Below are 18251 nucleotides of genomic sequence, written 5' to 3'. Positions count from 1 at the left end.
CATATTCAGGTCTCAGCTCTGACATATGTATTCAGCTGCAGACAAGACCCAGAAGATGTCCCCCTCGTTTTGCATGTCCTGGATGTCAAGGAAACGGAGCTACACAGAACCCAGCCCCTGCCTGGTGCTTCTGGCTCTGCACGGAGCCTCTCGGGGGCACCGGTGTTGCTCAGGTCTTAGGTGCTATGCAGCCACTTCCTGGCAACATCACGTGGTGCCCCGGACCCGTGTGGGCTTAGAATGTCCCCGATGCCTGTCTGAAATCCATAGCAGCTTCCCATTGGGTGAGAAGCTAAAAATCCCCCTGGCCCCCCGCCCCGTGACTAGGTACTTTCCTGTTATTAAACAAGCTGCAAGTGACTCTGCTCTTGAGATGGAAAAATGCAAGAGAAATACAGCACAGAGAAAACATCCAGGCTAGGGCAAAGACCAGAGGGAGGTGTCTTATCAAGACTCATACGCTGGGAGTTACATAAGGGCAGTCAGTGTCATGTTCCAGAGTCCAGGGATGGGCAAATTTTTTTCTGGAAGGGACCATGGGTCATTATTTTGGCTTTGGGGCCTGATGTTCTCTGTCCCAACTGCTCTGTTTAGCTGTTATAGCCCCAAAGCAGTTTAGATGGTATGTAAATGAATGGGTATGGCCATGTGCCAATAAAACTTTATTAGCAAAACCAGGTGGAGGGCCGGATCTGGCCAACCATTGCTGGTGAGAACCAGCATGCACACAGGACATCTAGAAACACAGCTATGACTGCATATGGCTCAAGTTCTGGTCTGAGGGCCATGGTTTGCCTCCCAGGCTGGCTTGTGCCATAGTTGGCCTCATGTGACAATCACAGGCACTGCCTGGGTTCCATTCTAGTGCTTCAGGGACAGGAATAGCCCACCCATGCCAGCTGTTTCCAAGGACCTCTCCCATTTGTGTTTCGGGGTCAGGCACCCCGTGAGCGCCTGGGCAGCACTCACCTCGCTGAGGCTGTAGGGAAGGATGAGCTTGTCGTTGACGGTCACTGTTTTTCTTTTGGTTAGAACCTCCACCAAGATTTCCCGCTTCACCTGTTTGGAGATCAAGGAGGGGGAGAAGGAAAAGGGAGATGGAGGGCTTATCAGGCATGTCCTGGTGTCACTGAGGCAAGGCCTGGAGCCTGAGGCAGCTAGGAGATGGAGTCCCAGCAGCCAGGCCTGGAAGTGAGCTCTGAGGCCCACCCACCCACCTGTGATGTGCTGGGTTTTGTTATTTTTTTTTTGAGATGGTGATGGAGTCTCACTCTATCACCCAGGCTGGAGTGCAGTGGCATAATCTTGGCTCACTGCAACCTCCGCCTCCCAGGTTCAAGTGATTCTTCTGCCTCAGCCTCCCCAGTAGCAGGCACGCACCACCACATCCGGCTAATTTTTATATTTTTAATAGAGATGGGCTTTCTCTATGTTGGTCAGGCTAGTCTTGAACTCCTGACCTTAAGTGATCTGCCCGCTTTGGCCTCCTAAAGTGCTGGGATTACCGGCGTGAGCCACCGCGCCCGGCCTGAGATGGGCTGTTCTGCACTTGGCAGGTTTCAGAATTCCCACATGGCATAGGCTCGCTGGATGCTCAGGCTCTGTGGCCCCGGTGTGTGCATGCACAGTTCTCATGTGAGTGCAGGCTGTGGGTCCGGGTGGCGCCTGGTGACCAGCACTCACTGCCTTGCCTGTTGGAGCTGGTGGTTCCCATCCGTCGCACAGGGACTGGGGCTAGACATTAGCCAGACAGCCCAACACGCTCATCCCTCCCCCAACTGCCAAGCTCCCTTTCTGAGCTGGTGGTCTCTGCCCATCAGCAGCAAGAGTGGGGGATGAGTGGGGGCTTTCGCTCTCTCTTTTTTTTTTTTGAGATGCAGTCTTGTGTCACCAGGCTGGAGTGCAATGGCATGATCTCGGCTCACTGCAACCGTCTCCTGGGTTCAAGCAATTTTCCTGTCTTGGCCTCCCAAGTAGATGAGACTACACGTGCGTGCCACCACACCTGGCTAATTTTTGTATTTTTAGTAGAAACGGGGTTTCTCCATATTGGTCAGGCTGGGCTCGAACTCCTAACCTCAGGTGATCCACCCGCCTTGGCCTTCCAAGGTGCTGGGATTACAGGTGTGAGCCACCGCACCTGGCCAGCAGGGGCTTTCTCTAAATATCCCAGCAGATGCTCATATATCCCCAAGAACTCAACAAAAGCTGGGGCTCTTGTACCCTACTTTAAGAAAAGCTACAGGTGGAACGCATGCTTAATTTATGCCTGAGGTTGCAATTTTTTTTGACTTTTTGCAATCAGACCTTGGTGAGGACCTTGAGCAAGAGGATGTAACTCCCACAGACTTAGTGTTCCAATAATGGAACACTAGGCATAAATGGATTAAAAAATACCATGGCAGGGCTCCTCAGCCTCACTGCCATTTGTACTTGGAGCTGGATAATTCTCTGCCATGGCGGGGCTGTCCTGTGCACTGCAGGGTGTTGGGCAGCATCCCTGGCCTCTGCCTAGCAGATGCCAGGAGCAGCCCAGAGTATGGCAAGCAGACATTGCCTGGTGTGTCCTGGGGGCAGAACTGCCCTTGGCTGAGAACCAGTGGAGTAGGGGACGGCAGGTCCAAGAGAAAATGACTTCACTGATCAAACTGGAATTTTTTGTTTTTTGAGGGACAGGGCCTTGCTCTGTCACTCACTCAGGCTGCAGTGCAGTGGCATGATCAGAGCTCACGGCAGCAATGAGCTCCTGGGCTCTAGCAATCTTCCTGCCTTGGCCTCCTGGGTGGCTGGGATTACAGGAGCACACCACCAAGAGCTGCCTGATTTTTAAATTTTTTTGTAGAGATCAACAGATACTATGCTGTCCAGGCTAGTCTGGAACTCCTAGCCTCAAGCGATCCTCCTGCCTCAGTCTCCCAAGTAGCTGGGATTTCAAGGATGAGCCACTGCACCCAGCCCCAAGCTGTAGTTTTTTTGAGACAGAGTCTTGCTCTGTCACCCAGGCTGGAGCGCAGTGGTGAGATCTTGGCTCACTGCAGCCTCCGCCTCCCAGGTTCAAGCAATTCTCACGCCTCAGCTTCCTGAGTAGCTGGGCCTATAGGCGCGCACCACCACACCTGGCTAATTGCTTTTTGTATTTTCAGTACAGACGGGGTTTCACCATGTTGGCCAGTCTGGTCTCAAACTCCTGACCTCAGGTGATCTGCCCGCCTCAGCCTCCCAAAGTGCTGGGATTACAGGCGTGTCACCACACCCGGCCTGCTGTAGTTTTAAAGAGGCTTTCACTTGAGGGTGGGAGGAGGAGGTGCCCTGTCCACAGAGTTTGTCAGAAATGAGGAAGGAACACGGTGGAGATGATAGCGTGGGACGTGAGGACCTGGCTGATGAAACCTCAGCCGATGTAGGAAGTTCTGGGTGTCATCCCTCATATTGAGAGGTACCCAGAGGCATATTGAGAGTCAGCCTGAGGAGGGACAGAGGTGGCAAACGGTACCTTCAGAAGCTGGGACAGGGTGTCCAGCACCTCGGGCGGCCCGACCTCCAACCCTTCCTCTCGGCCTGTGGCTCTCTTCTTGTAAGTGACGTTGCCCAGGTACAGGATGGCCGAGAGGACAGCAAAAATCCTGGGAAGGAAAAGGCACTCACATTTGGGCAGCTTCTACATTCCTAAGACAGCAGACACTTCCAGGGAACTGGGCCGAATCCATACGGCCAGCCGATTCTGGTAGGAGCGCATGAAGGTGGAAAGGTGTCTAAGGCCTCTCTTGAGGACTGCCTCTCTGGAATGTGACTTTGCAGACAGTTCTCTTTTTTTTGAGACTGGGTCTGGCTCTGTCGCCCAGGTTGGAGTGCAGTGACACAATCATAGCTCACCGTAACCTCTAACTCCTGGGCTCAAGTGATTCTACTGCCTCAGCCTCCTAAGTAGTTGGGACTACAGGCTACTACACTTAGCTCATTTAAAAACATATTTTTAAAGGGACGGGGTCTTGCTGTGTTGCCCAGGCTGGTCTCAAACTCCTGGCCTCAGGTGATCCTCCTGCCTTGGCCTCCTGAATAGCTGGGATTATAGGCCTGAACCACCACACCTGGCTAGATAGCTATTTTCTTTTTTTTTTTTTTTGAAACAGAGTCTCACTCTGTCACCCAGGCTGGAGTGCAGTGGCACGATCACAGCTCACTGCAGCCTCAACCTCCCTGGGCTCAGGTGATCCTCCTACCTCAACCTCCTGGGCAGCTGGGACTACAGGTTTGCACCACCATACCTGGCTAGTGAAACTCTGTCTCAAAAAAGAAAAAAGTGTACAGATCCCTCTAGCCCCCAGACCAAGAAATAGAACATTCCAGGTCCTGGATCCTGGAGCCCCCCAAGCCCAGAGGAAGCATGGTCTTGACATGTAATGCTGCCTATGAACTTGATGGGAATGAAACTGTAGGTACTTGTGTCTGGCCAGTCGCTGGCTATGTTGTCCAGGCTAGAGTCCATTGGCTATTCAGAGGTGCCGTCTTTTTATTTATTTTTGAGACAGAGTGTCACTCTGTCACCCAGGCTGGAGTTCAGTGGCACTGTGGCCTCCGCCTTCTAGGTTCAAGGGATTCTTGTGCCTCAGCCTCCTGCGTAGCTGGGATTACAGGCGTGCACCATCATGCCCGGCTAAATTGTATTTTTACTAGTGATGGGGTTTCTCTATGTTGGTCAGGCTGGTCTTGAACTCCCGACCTCAGATGATCCTCCCGCCTCAGCCTCCCAAAGTGCTGGGATTACAGGCATGAGCCACCACACCCGGCTGGCAAACCATTTTTAAGGGTACAGTTCCGCAGTGTTAAGAATGTTCACGTTACCTTTAATTGGCATCACCCAATGACCAATGGCTTGAGGCCCTTCTCATGTGCTCACTGCTATTGGGCCACATTCTGTAGGGCAGCTCTGTTCAGGACACTGCTTGCCCGTTTTCACTGGGTTGTGGATTGTACTACAGAGTGACTGGCAAGGGCCACGCATGCTCCCTGTAGGCTTGGGGGGACGGGCCGGGGGCCACATACTTACTGCTTCTTGGTGGCGGGGAGGAAGCCCACCATCTCCATGGCCTGCTTGAGCCTCTCAAAGTCATGCTTCAGGTCCTCCCCATCTTCAATCTTCAAGTTATGCTGGAAAACAAAGGCGTCAGGGCATTCCTGCGCTGGTGAGGGTGGCGTGCCAGAGTGATTTTGGCTGGAGCTGGCGGGGCAGGGCCCCAGGACCAGGGGAATGAATGGGTTCTTTTAATGCTGCCTTCTGGGAGTGGGTTTGGGGGCCAGGGCAGGCTGCCTCTGACTTCCCGGCTGTGCATAAACAGCTTGAGGCTGGGAACAGAGGTGCCATTTGTGGCTGGGGCTCGAGGCTGTTTACCTGGTTGAGGTAGAAATAATCTTCAGGCTGCTTAAGCTGAAATTCTCGGCGTTCTTCCTCACTGACCCCGAGTAACAAATAATAAAACACGTGGTAGTTCCTGCAGGTCAAAATTGGGAGGAAAACAGTCGTTCTTGGAGGCCAAGCAATAGCTACTCTGCAAAGCGCTACTAACACGGCTTTGGAGAACACACCTCAAATATGCACAAACTTAAAACAGTAAGTCACTTCTTACTATGTCTTAAAAAAACAAAACAAATAAATGTCTTGAGCGAATAGGTTTCTGGAGGATTGGAGGCGGGTAGGTGTCCGTCTCACTTATTTGTCAATCAGAAACGTTTCTTTTTTCTTTTGAGACGGAGTCTTACTCTATTGCCCAGGCTGGAGTGCAGTGGGGCGATCTCGGTTCACTGCAACCTCTGCCTTTGGGGTTCAAGTTCAAGTGATTCTCCTGCCTCAGCCTCCTGAGAAGCCAGGATTACAGGCGCTCACCACCACACCCAGCTCATTTTTGTATTTTAGTAGAGATGGGGTTTCACTATGTCGGGCAGGCTGGTCTTGAACACCTGACCTCGTGATCTGCCCACCTTGGCCTCTGAAAGTGCCGGGATTACAGGCATGAGCCACCGCGCCCGCCCACCCCCCCAACTTCTTTTTGAAATGGAGTCTTGCTCCCTCGCCCAGGCTGGAGTGCAATGGTGCGATCTTGGCACACACAACTTCCACCTCCTGGGTTCAAGTGATTCTCCTGCTTCAGCCTCCCAGGTAGCTGGGATTATAGGCGTGAGCCACCATACCCAGCTAGTTTTTTGTATTTTTAGTAGAGATGAGGTTTTACCATGTTGTTCAGACTGGTCTCAAACTCCTGACCTCGTGATCCGCCTGCCTCAGCCTCCCAAAGTGCTGGGATTACAGGCGTGAGCCATGGTGCCCAGCTAATCAGAAATGTTTCTAATCTTTTTTTTTTTTTTTTTCTTAAGAAAGGGTTTTGCTGTGTTGCTCAGGCTGGAGTGCAGAGGTGCGATCACAGCTCACTGCAGTCTTGACCTCCTGGGTTCAAGTGATCCTCCCAGCTCAGCCTCCTGAGTAGCTGGGACTACAGTTGTTTGTCACTATGCCCAGCTAATTTTTTTTGGTCTTCTTTGTAGAGATGGGGTTTCACCATGTTGCCCAGGGTGGTCTTGAACTCCTGGGTTCATGTGATCCTCCCGCCTAGGCCTCCCAAAGTGCTGGGATTATAGGCATGAGTCACTGCTCCAGGCCTGTTCTTTTTTTTTTTCTTAAAGAGACAAGACTCTATCCGGGCACGGTGGCGTACGCATGTAATCCCAGCTGCTCGGGAGGTTAAGGCACGAGAATCGCTTGAACCCAGGAGGCGGGGATGGCAGTGAGCTGGGATCAAGACTCTGACACAAAACAAAAACAAAAAGCCCAACCAACCAAACAAACAAAAATAAAGAGAGAAGGACTCGCCCTATTGCCCAGGCTGAAGCGTAGCATCTAGCTCACTGCAGCCTCAACCTCCTGGGCTCAGGTGATCCTGTCTGCCTAGGCCTCCTCAATAGCTGGGATGATAGGCACAGGTGCAGGCCACCATGCCTGAGAAAAGTTTCCAATCTAACTATACATTGTGCAGACATCTGAGCACCTACTGGGGACAAAACCTCCGGGGAGGCACACAAAGGTGGCTTGGGAGGTATGAGGACAAAGTGTGAGGCCACGGGGCAGATCTGGGGAGAAGACGGATGGGCAGGCCCGCTCCTGTGAGAGCCTCCATGGCCTCCTGCAAAGTTCTTCTGAGCTCAGGACATTTCTGTTGCTTCCCTCCTCTGTAGGAGGAATTACAGACGTGACATGGCATTCAGAGATCCCTGAGGAAACGTTCTCCTACCTCTCGTCCTTCTCCTGAGATACCAGGCGAGACTTTTCAAGCAGATATTTTTCGACAACAGCTCTGTCATTAAGAGAAAAAGAGAAAGAATAGAATGTTAAGTTGTAGTATTGTGTTATTATTATTTTTTTTGAGATGGAATCTTGCTCTGTTGTCCAGGCTGGAGTGCAATGGCACGATTTCCGCTCATTGCAACCTCCGCCTCTTGGGTTTAAGCGACTCTCCTGCTTCAGCCTCCTGAGTAGCTGGGATTACAGGCATGTGCCATCATGCCCGGCTAATTTTGTATTTTTAGTAGGGATGGGATTTCTTTATGTTGGTCAGGTTGGTATCGAAATCCTGACCTCAGGTGATCCACCTGCCTCAGCTTCCCAAAGTGCTGGAATTACAGGTGTGAGCCATTGCACCCGGCATTGGTTTTAAGACAGGGTCTCACTCTGTTGTGCAGGCTGGAGTGCAGCGGCATGATTATAACTCAATGAAGCCTCGACCTCCCAGGCTCAAGTGATCCTCCCACCTCAGCCTCCCAAGTAGCTGGGACTACAGGCTAATTTTTTTAGTTTTTGTAGAGATGGGGTTTCATCATGTTGCCCAGGCTAGTCTGTAATTCCTGGCGTCAAGTGATCTGCCTGCCTCGGTCTCCTGAAGTGTTGGGATTATAGGCGTGAGCCATGCATCTGGCCTGTCACTGTGGTTTGGATTTGCACTTCCCTGGTGACTGATGATGCTGAACATCTGCTCACGTGCTTACTGGTCATTCATAGCTCTTCTCTGATGAAGTACCCATTGACGTCTTTTGCGGTTTTCTTACTGGGGTCTTGGTACTATTATTGAGCTGTAAATGCTCTTTCTATATTCTAGACGCAAGTCCTTTGCTGGTTCTGATCTGCAGGTACCTTCTCTGGATCTGGGGCTTCAATTTTTTTACAGAAATCACAGGGGTCTGTGATGCCCATCAATACTTGGTTGTATCTATAATGGTCTGGTGTTCTGCTGTTTACTGATCATTTTCTTTTTTTTTGAGATGGAGTTTTGCTCTCTTGTCACCCAGGCTGGCGTGCACTGGCATGATCTCGGCTCACTGCAACCTCCGCCTCCCAGGTTCAAGCAATTCTTCTGCCTCAGCCTCCCAAGTAACTGGGACTACAGGTGCATGCCAACAAGCCTGGCTACTTTTTGTATTTTTAGTAGAGATGGGGTTTCACCGTGCTGGCCAGGCTGGTCTCTACATTTTGACTCATGATCTGCTCACCTCAGCCTCCCAAAGTGCTGGGACTACAGGCGTGAACTACTGCTCCCGGCTGTTTTCATTACGCCAAGCAGTTAAGGTGTTTCCTCCAAGTTAAGTTTTCAGAGGCCCCTCGGAAGGCACGTGGCATCATGTGGGACCTTGAGTCTAAGGCTGCCAGTGCAGGGGACTAGGGTGTCTCTGCAGCCCCAAATATCTCTCAATGCTAAAAGCAGTGGCAGTGAATGGTTTTTTGAGGACATATATGTTGTACGCATCGTTTTATGTATTTCTCAGGGACTCCTCTTACATGCTGGGGCAGGCGCTGAGGCCAGCATGGCGGCTCCTGAGGAGTGGACAAGGAACCGAGGCTTGGAGAGACTGTGCTGCCCAGGGCCCCATGGGAAGGGGGTGGCCTGGTGGGATCCTTTCACACCAGCTGGGGCTGGCTGAGTCTGGTGGGGCCGGTCTATCATGGGGGTCCGCCATCACCAGATGTGTGAGCTCACTGGGGCCTCCAGATCAGTCTCATCTGAGCCCATCCTATCATGCAGGAGACCTGGCTGGTACCCAAGGGGTGGCAGAGCCAGGGGGCAGCACAAGGGACCCAATCCAGGGCCTGCTGAATGCCACCTGCCTGTCTCCAGGACAGCAGTCTTTTTTTTTTTTTTTTGAGACAGAGTCTCACTCTATTGTCCAAGCTGGAGTGCAGTGGCACAATCTTGGCTCACTGCAATCTCCGCCTCCTGGGTTCAAGCAGCTCTCCTGCCTCAGCCTCCTAAGTAGCTGGGATTACAGGCATACACCACCACGCCCAGCTAATGTAATTTTAGTAGAGATGGGGTTTCACCACATTGGGCAGGCTGGTCTTGAACTCCTGGGCTCAAGAGATCTACCTGCCTCAGTCTCCCGAAATGCTGGGATTATAGGCATGAGCCACCACGCCTGGCCCAGGACAGCAGTCTTTCATCTGCTGGCTTACACAGGGACACACAACATGCACAGGTGGGTTTGGATGGCCTGGCCTGGGGCCTCTCTTCTTTCAAATAAGAGAAAAAGCGTTTCCTTGTATTCCTTCCCCGGGCTAGTAACCATTCAGTTTCGGCGCCTTCCTGTAGTCTGCATTCCTGGGGAGGGAGGCTGTGTCTGGTTCTAGAAGGAGACTCATGTTTCAATCTCGGCCTGTGGCTGATTCCCTGGGCTGCTTCTGAGGGTCTGGCAGAGGATGTGGCCCCACGGTGGCAGGATGGCAAGCCAGTAATGGGTGTCGGTACTGAAACGTCGCCTGACCAATGATGGCTCCTTCCCTTCCCCAATCATTTTCTTTTTTTTTTTGGAGACCGAGTTTCACCCTTGTTGTCCAGGCTGGAGTGCAATGGCGCGATTTCGGCTCACCGCAACCTCTGCCTTCTGGGTTCAAGCAATTCTCCTGCCTCAGCCTCCCAAGTAGTTGAGACTACAGGCACGCACCATACACCCACCAGTGGGGACATAAGGGACACCGACTCACCCTCTCACGATGCCACTCTCTAGGTAGCTGACTTGGATGAATTTCCCAAACCGGCTGGAGTTGTTGTTGTGGGCCGTCTTGGCGTTTCCAAAAGCCTGCAAGGGAATCAAAAGCAGCTTTTCAGATCATGACGATGGAATTTCTTTTTTTTCCCTCTCATTTTATACTGTGCTTTTACTTTTACTTTTATTTTGAATTTTTCAATTTATCTATTTTTTCTTTTTTTTTCATTTGGCCATAGTCTCACTCGGTCGCCTGGGCTGGAGTGCAGTGTTGCGATATCGGCTCACTGCAACCTCTGCCTCGCGGGTTCAAGCAATTCTCATGCCTCAGCTTCCTGGGTAGCTGGGACTACAGACGTGCACTACCAAGCTATTTTAGTAGATATGGGGTTTCACCATGTCGTCCAGGTTGGTCTCGAACTCCTGAGCTCAGGCAATCTGCCTGCCTCAGCCTCCCAAAGCGCATGAGCCGCTGTGCCCGGTCTCTGTTTTTTCTTTAACAGTTCCTGCAAAGCAATGCTACCCAGTAAGCAGAGGGTAGCCCATTTTCTTTTTCTTGAGACAGAGTCACACAACATCCCCCGGGCTGGAGTGCAACCTCTGCCTCTTGGGCTGAAGCAATCCTCCCACCTCAGCTTCCCGAGTAGCTGGGACTGGAGGAGTGCGCCACCACACCTGGCTAATTTTTTTTAGAGATGGGGTTTTGCCATGTTGCCAGGCTGGTATGGAACTCCTGAGCTCAAATGATCCACCCACCTCAGTCTCCCAAAATGCTGGAATTACAGGCATGAGCCATTGTGCCTGGCCTTGATTTATCTTATTAGTTAATATTTTCCAGATTGTGACATAATTTGCAAAAACATCATTTTATTTATTTATTTGTGGTCTAAATACACTTTATTTTTTTACTTTTAAATTTTATATTATTTTTGAGATGGGGTCTTGCTCTGCTGCCCAGGCTGAAGTGCAGTGGTGTGATCTCAGCTCACTGCAACCTCTGTCTCCTGTGCTCAAGAGATCCTCCCACCTCAGCCTCCCGAGTAGCTGCAACCACAGGCATGTACCAGCATGCCCAGACTTGTGTCTGGTTGCTGCTGCTTTTTTCTTTTTAAGAGGCAGGGTCTTGCTCTGTCCCTTAGGCTGGAGTGCAATGGTGCAATCATAGCTCACTGCAAGCCTCAACCTCCTGGGCTCATGCAATCCTCCTGCCTCAGCCTCCCAAGCAGCTGGGACCACAGGTGCACGCCACCATGCTTGGCTAATATTTTAAATTTTTTGTAGAGACAGCATGTCCCTACGTTGTCTAGGGTGGTCTTAAACTCCTGGCCTCTAGTGATCCTCCTGCCCTGGACTCCCAAAGATCTGTGATGACAGGCACAATGGCTCGCCTGTAGTCAATGTTTCATCCCATTTTCACAGGGCCATCTTTTTGCCCTGTACTGAGGAGTCCACACACACAGGGAAGTGTGCAGTGCAGGCAGTATGCAGGCGTGCCCTCTGGGGTTTCCATACAACTATCACCTGCATGAAGATGGCGGACATCCACTCCCTGTCCAACTTCCTGGGGTGCTCCCTTCTCATGAGGGACTTACTGCTCCAGAGGGGTTAAGATGGAGCCCTGGGGGAACTTGAGGCAGGGAAGGTGCCTGGGGCAGGACAGAGAAGCTGGAAGAGGTGGTCGGGGGGGCTCTTTTTTTTAGGGAGAAAGAAGGTGGGGTGAGGCCAGCAGGATGCAGGCTGCAAGGCCTGACAGATGAGAGCGAGGAGGCAGAGCTGATCCTGGGGCCTGGTGTTCTACCATCCAAGCCCTTGTGACTGCTGGGTTTGGGGGAAGAGGTGACCTTGCAGGGGGAGGGCACAGGGGCGGGGGGCACGCCGTGGAGTCAAACGTGGAAAGTTTGGCAGGAGTGATGTTCCCGTTTGAGAGGCTGGGACGCCCAGGGAGGAGAGGAGGGAGTGAGGCCACAGTGGGAAGGGAGCGTCAAGGCCATTGCGAAGGTCCCACTGTAGGAGATGGGGGACGTGGTGGCCAAGTACGCAGGGGAGGCAGAAGCTGGAGACACGAAGACACGGAATAACGGGGTCTTCCTGAAGGCCTCATTCCACAGGGGGATGCATACTGGCTGTCATGGACTTTATGTCTGTGTCCCCCACAGTTTTTTTTTTTTTTTTTTTTTTTTTTGAGACAGGGTCTCACTCTGTTGCTCAGGTTGGAGTGCAATGGTGCGATCTTAGCTCACTGCAACCTCTGCCTCCTGGGTTCAAGCGATTCTCATGCTGCAGCCACCTGAGTGGCTGATATTACAGGCTTGTGCCACTGTGTGCGGCTAAATTTTTTTTTTTGAGACAGAGTCTCACTCTGTCACCAGGCTGGAGGGCAGTGGCGTGATCTCGGCTCACTGCAACCCCCACCTCCTGTGTTCAAGCGATTCTCCTGCCTCAGCCTCCCGAGTAGCTGGGACTACAGGCACGTACCACCAGACCCAGCTAATTTTTGTATTTTTAGTAGAGATGGGGTTTCACTATATTGGCCAGGATGGTCTTGATCTCTTGACCTTGTTATCCACCCCTCTTGGCCTCCCAAAATGCTGGGATTACAGGCATGAGCCAGGGCACCTGGCCTAATTTTTGTATTTTTAGTAGAGACTGGGTTTCACGATGTTGCCCAGGCTGGTCTCAAACTCCTGACCTCAACTGATCTGCTCATCTTAGCCTCCCAAAGTGCTGGGATTATAGGCGTGAGCCACCATCCCTGGCCTCCTACAAACTTTATATGTTGAAATCTAATCCTAAGGTGATAGGTTCAGGAGATGAGTGCTTTGGGAGGTGATGAGGTCACTTATATGGGGCCTTCATGAATGGAATTAGTGTCCTTATAGAAGAGGCCCCAGAGAGCTCCCTCACTCCTTCCACCATGTGAGGACACGGGAAAAAACGCCATAGATGAGCCAAGAAGTGGGCCTTCACCTGACCCCAAATCTGCCAGAGCCTTGACCTTGGACTTCTCACTTCCAGAACTGCGAGAATGTATTTCTGTCAGCCACCAGGTCTACATGGTACAGTCATGCACCGCACGGGACAGCTGTCAATGAGGGACCGATGGACCGCATAGATGACGGTGGTCCTACAGATCATAACACTGCACTTTACTGTCCTGTTTCTATGTTTTGATCCATCCATCAAATCTTTTTTTTTTTTTTTGAGACAGCGTCTCGCTCTGTTGCCTGGGCTGGAGTGCAATGGCACGCTCTTGGCTCACCGCAACCTCATCTTCCCAGGTTCAAGTGACCCCTGCCTCAGCCTCCCGAGTAGCTGGGATTATAGGCACACAGCACCATGCCTGGCTAATTTTTGTATTTTCAGTAGAGATGGGTTTTCACCATGTTGGTCAGGCTGGTCTTGAACCCCTGACCTCGTGATCCACCTGCCTTGGCCTCCCAAAGTGCTGGGATTACAGGAGTGAGCCACGGCACCTGGCACCCCATCTTTTTTCTGAGACAGGGTCTCACTCTGTCGCCCAGGCTAGAGTGCAGTGGCATGATGGTGGCTCACTGCAGCCTCAACCTCCAGAGCTCAAGGTGATCCTCCCGCCTCAGGCTCCCAGGTAGCTGAGACTACAGGCATGTGTCAGCACACCTGGCTGATTTTTTGTAGAGAAGGGGTTTCACTGTGTTGCCCAGGCCAGTCTCAAACTCCTGGGCTCAAGCAATCTGCTCACTTTGGCCTCTCAAAGTGTTGGGGTTATAGGTGTGAGCCAATGCACCGGCCTATCTCTCTATTTAGAGACAGAATCTTGGTCTGTCGCCCAGGCTGGAGTGTGGTGGTGTGATCTTGGCTCCCTGTAGCCTCGACCTCCTGGGTTCAGGCAATCCTCCTGCCTAGGCCTTGCAAAGTGCTAGGATTACAGGTATGAGCCACCAGGCCTGGCCTATGTTTAGATACACAAATATTTACCATTGTGTTCCAACTGCCCACGGTATTCAGTGCAGTAACATGCTGTACAGGTTTGTAGCCTAGAAGCAACGGGCCACACCTATTTGTTTTTGTTTTCTTGAGACCAAGTCTTAACTCTGTTGCCCAGGCTGGAGCGCAGTGGCATGATCTCGGTGCAATGCAACCTCTGCCTCCCGGGTTCAAGCGATCCTCCTGCTGCAGCCTCCTGAGTAGCTGAGACTACAGGCGTGAGCCACCACGCCCGGCTAATTTTTGCATTTTTAAATAAAGACAGGGTTTCACCAGAGTTTGAGGCCAGGCTGGTCTTGAACTACTGACCTGAGGTGATCCACCTGCCTTGGCCTCCCAAAGTGCCAGGATTACAGGCGTGAGCCGCTGTGCCCGGCTAGCTACACCTATGTGTAGAGGTATAGACTACTAGTGGTTATACATTAATACACCTATGAGTAGTGTATAACCAACTACACACCTACAGTGTAAGTACGTAGTAGGCTATATCATCTAGGTTTGTGTAAGTTCACTCTAGGATGTTTGCACAACCACAGAATTGTCCAATGACACATTTCTCCCATACTTAAGCAATGTGTAACCACATTCTGCTACAGTAGCCCGAACAGGTTAAGATTTTGGCTGACCACTGAGTGGAGGCTTTTGTGGGGCAGCCTGAAGGGGGAAGTCCTATTAGAAATGTATCTGACTGGCTGGGTACAGTGGTCACACCGGTACAGCACTTTGGGAGGACGAGGCAGGAGGATGGCTTGAGGCCAGGAGTTCGAGACCAGTCTCGGCAACACGGTGAAACGCTGAATCCAGAAAAAATAAGAAAAGTTAGCCAGGTATGGTGGTGGAGGCTGTAGTTCCAGTTACTTTGGAGGCTCAGGTGGGAGGACTGCTTCAGCCCAGGAGGTTGAGGCTGCAGCGAGCTGCGTTTGCCCTCCTGTACTCCAGCCTGGGTGAAAGGGTGAGACTGTTTAAAAAAAAAAAAAGGATCTGACCATGGAAGGCCCAGATACTCCCTTGGAGAAAGGTCCATTCAGCTGCAAAGCCTCGGGCAGAGCTTGAAGCCTAGACTGTGTCTGTGGCTGAGCCCACATGCAGGTCACGCTCCTCAAGAGGGTGGCTGTTTGGGTCATGGGACAAGGAAACAGGGAGGGGCTTGAGATAATGGGGGCAGGAAGGTTGTAGGGAGGGGGCCCCAGAGAGGTGACCTGGCTCTTTACAGAGAAGGGGGTTCAGGCAGTAGCTGGGTGCTTTTCAGAGGGAGGGGAACCTGGGTTGCTACATGAGCTTTGCTCACCAGTTGATTATTTTTTTTTTGAGGCAGGGTCTTACTCCGTTGCCTAGGCTGGAGTTCAGTGATGCGAGCTCACTGTAGCCTGGACCTCCTTGGCTCAGGTGATCTTCCCATTTCTGCCTCCTAAGTAGCTGGGACCACAGGTATGTATCACTGTGCCTGGCTAACTTTTTTTTTTTTTTGAGATGGAATTTTGCTCTTGTTTCCCAGGCTGGAGTGCAATGGTGCGATCTCGGCTCACAGCAACCTCTGCCTCCTGAGTTCAAGTGACTCTCCTGCCTCAGCCTCCCGAGTAGCTGGGATTATAGGCATGCGCCACCCCACCCAGCTAATTTTGTATTTTTAGTAGAGACGGGGTTTCTCCATGTTGGTCAGGCTGGTCTCGAACTCCCGACCCCAGGTGATCCACCCGCCTCGGCCTCCCAAAGTGCTGGGATTACAGGCATGAGCCACTGTGCCAGGCCCATGCCTGGCTGATTTTTAAAATTATTTTTGTTGAGACGAATCTCGCTATGGTACCCAGGTTCGTTTGGGGCTCCTGGACTTGGGCGATCCTTCCATCTCGACCTCCCAAAGTACTGGGATTACAGGTGTGAGCTACTGTGCCTGGTCTGACCTGTTGAATTTTGAAACAGTCTCTGGAGGGTCTCATGAAACCCGGGGGGCTCGTTGGTGGTCGGGAACCACCAGGGGCACTGCTGGTGAAGCTGGCTTTCCTGGGTGCCTATGGGACATTTTGGGGGTGAACCACTCCATGTAATGGGGCATCGTGTGTACCTCACGGTGCTGAATAGCATCCCTGGCCTCTACCTACCAGATGCCATCTGGGATAACCAAAGAATATCCCTAGAGATCATTATATCACCCCGGCTGGGGAGCACTGATGTATAGAAACAGGAATACAAGCGGGGTGCAGGGCCAGGTAGTCGGGGCTCACTGGTCCCTCTGTCCCTCCTGAAAGCTCCCACGTGTGCTGCATCCTAGGTGCTGAGGGGTCCCTGCGGTCTTTGGTTTCATTTCCAGCTCTCATTGTCCAATGACACATTTCTCCCGTACTTACGCAATGTGTAACCACATTCTGTTACAGTGGCCCGAGCAGGTTAAGATTTTGGCTGACCCCTGAGTAGAGGCTTTTGTGGGGCAGCCTGAAGGGGGAAGTCCTAGAGAGGGTGGCTGAGAACTGTTTTGTTTTCGTTTGGAGTGGAACCTGCAGCCTGGAGGCACCGTCTCATTTCCTTGGATGCTCACGGGACCCTGCAGGGCCATAGTCTGGAGCTCACGCAGGAAATGAGCTTCAGCCTGGAGCCTGGTGCCCGGGCCTAGGACCTCCTCCCTGCTCCGTGCCTGACAGCACGATGCCTGGCCTTGCCTATGTGGTCCCATGACCAGATTCCCCTCCCAAGCAGCCTCAATTCAGAGATCAGTCAGGCAGACCTAAAATAAACGCCCACGAAGGGACAGAGAAAGCTCCCCTGCCTGTCCTAACTATGAGCAGATGGTGAAGGGACGCCTGTCCTTGGAAGGAGTGGGGGGGGGGGGCGGACACAGTCCTGTTGGGGGGCCCTGGGGTGTCTGCAGTGGGAAACAGGTCTCTGAGCTGGGGTCCCCACAGTGCCTTGGTGTAGAGCCCGGTCTTCAGAGGCATCCCCAGAAATGTACATTCACAACCCAAAGAGCAACAATGCTCCCTTTAAACCCAGGGGGCAAGTCTCTGCAGGGATTTCTCACATCACAGCCAGGCCTAGTATCTTGGGGACATACAACAGGGAACGCCTTTGGGATGTGAGGTGCCCCTCCCACCACTGTGGCTGCCCAAGGGCTCGCTTTCTGGTTCTGCGATTACCCCGTGCACCAATTATCCATGCACAGAGGCTGCTCCCAGGCCCGGTGACCTCACGCGTCTGGTATGTGGTCTCAGCACACTGCGACTTTTCAAAGCCCATCTAAAAATATCCGGTTGGTGCTATTATACATCCGAGGGGGAAGTGCGGGCCCAGTGCTCGCAGCGAGGGGTGCTATTGTGTTGCTGCTCGGCTGGGCAGGCTGGGGCGGGGAGGGGGGGGCTTGTACCATCTCCAGGCACAAGGAGATGGTGTGCCTGGCAGATCATGTGGCGTCCGGGGTGGACAGGAGGGAGGAAGTGGGACCCCAGTGTCAGCAACTACGCGATATAATCTGGCACATGCACTGGGAAGGCGGATGCCATCGTCCGCCCAGGCTACGGAACCCACAGTGCCAGACACGCTCAAAAGCAAGAAAGGCCTCTCCTTTCACAGAAACACTTTTTTTTTTCTTTTATAATATAAAGAACATGCTTCTAATATAAGTTGTACACTTTGGAAAAAAATTATCATCTCACTACATCCAGCAAGCCCACTTCTGGGTATCTACCCAAAGGAAATGACATCAGTATGTGGAAGAAACCCCTGTGCTCTCACGCTCATTACAGCATGAATCACAATAGCCAAGACACGGACTTAACCTAAGTGTCCATCAACAGATGAATGAATAGGCCGGGCTCAGCAGCTCGCTCCTGTAATCCCAGCACTTTGGGAGGCAGAGGTAGGAGGATCGCTTGAGGCCAGGAGTTTGAGACCAGCCTGGGCCACATAGTGACACCCCATCTCTACAAAAAATAAAAAATTAGCGAGGTGCGGTGGCACACATCTGTTGTCCCAGCTACTTAGGAGGCTGAGTCAGGAGAAATGCTTGGGCCCAGGAAGTCGAGGCTGCAGTGAACCTGACAGCACGACTTCCGGCCTGGGCAACAGAGTGAGACCCTGTTTCAAAAAAAAAAGGAGAAAGTAGAATACTGGTTACTGGGGTTGGGGGCAGGGCTAGGGAGATGCTGGTCAAAGGACACAAAATTTCAGTTAGGAGGAGTAAATTCAAGCAATCTATTGTACAACATGGTGACTGTAGTTAATATTTTTGTATTTTGAGAATTAGTAAGAAAGTAGATCTTTTTTTTTTTTTTTTTTTT

The 18251-nt window shown here is 51.9% G+C and overlaps 1 protein-coding gene across 12 annotated transcripts in view; it reads right to left on the bottom strand.

Annotated features, from left to right (window-relative positions):
* MYO9B (myosin IXB) overlaps positions 1–18251 on the bottom strand; it is a 132452-nt gene that overhangs the window by 54624 nt on the left and 59577 nt on the right. For all 12 annotated transcript variants that reach the window (XM_037728757.1, XM_037728747.1, XM_037728751.1 and 9 more), the window contains exons 3-8: positions 10019–10113; positions 7281–7343; positions 5390–5489; positions 5048–5148; positions 3494–3623; positions 970–1059 (exon numbers count right to left, since the gene is read on the bottom strand). In XM_037728757.1, coding sequence (XP_037584685.1) covers positions 970–1059; positions 3494–3623; positions 5048–5148; positions 5390–5489; positions 7281–7343; positions 10019–10113 — 579 coding nt within the window. The remainder of the gene's footprint in view (positions 1–969; positions 1060–3493; positions 3624–5047; positions 5149–5389; positions 5490–7280; positions 7344–10018; positions 10114–18251) is intronic.

This window comes from Cebus imitator, unplaced genomic scaffold (assembly GCF_001604975.1).
Source record: "Cebus imitator isolate Cc_AM_T3 unplaced genomic scaffold, Cebus_imitator-1.0 Scaffold280, whole genome shotgun sequence".
NCBI classification, from domain to species: domain Eukaryota; kingdom Metazoa; phylum Chordata; class Mammalia; order Primates; family Cebidae; genus Cebus; species Cebus imitator.
The sequence above is the reverse complement of the archived record's forward strand: the minus strand, read 5'-3'. Positions and strand labels throughout refer to the sequence as shown.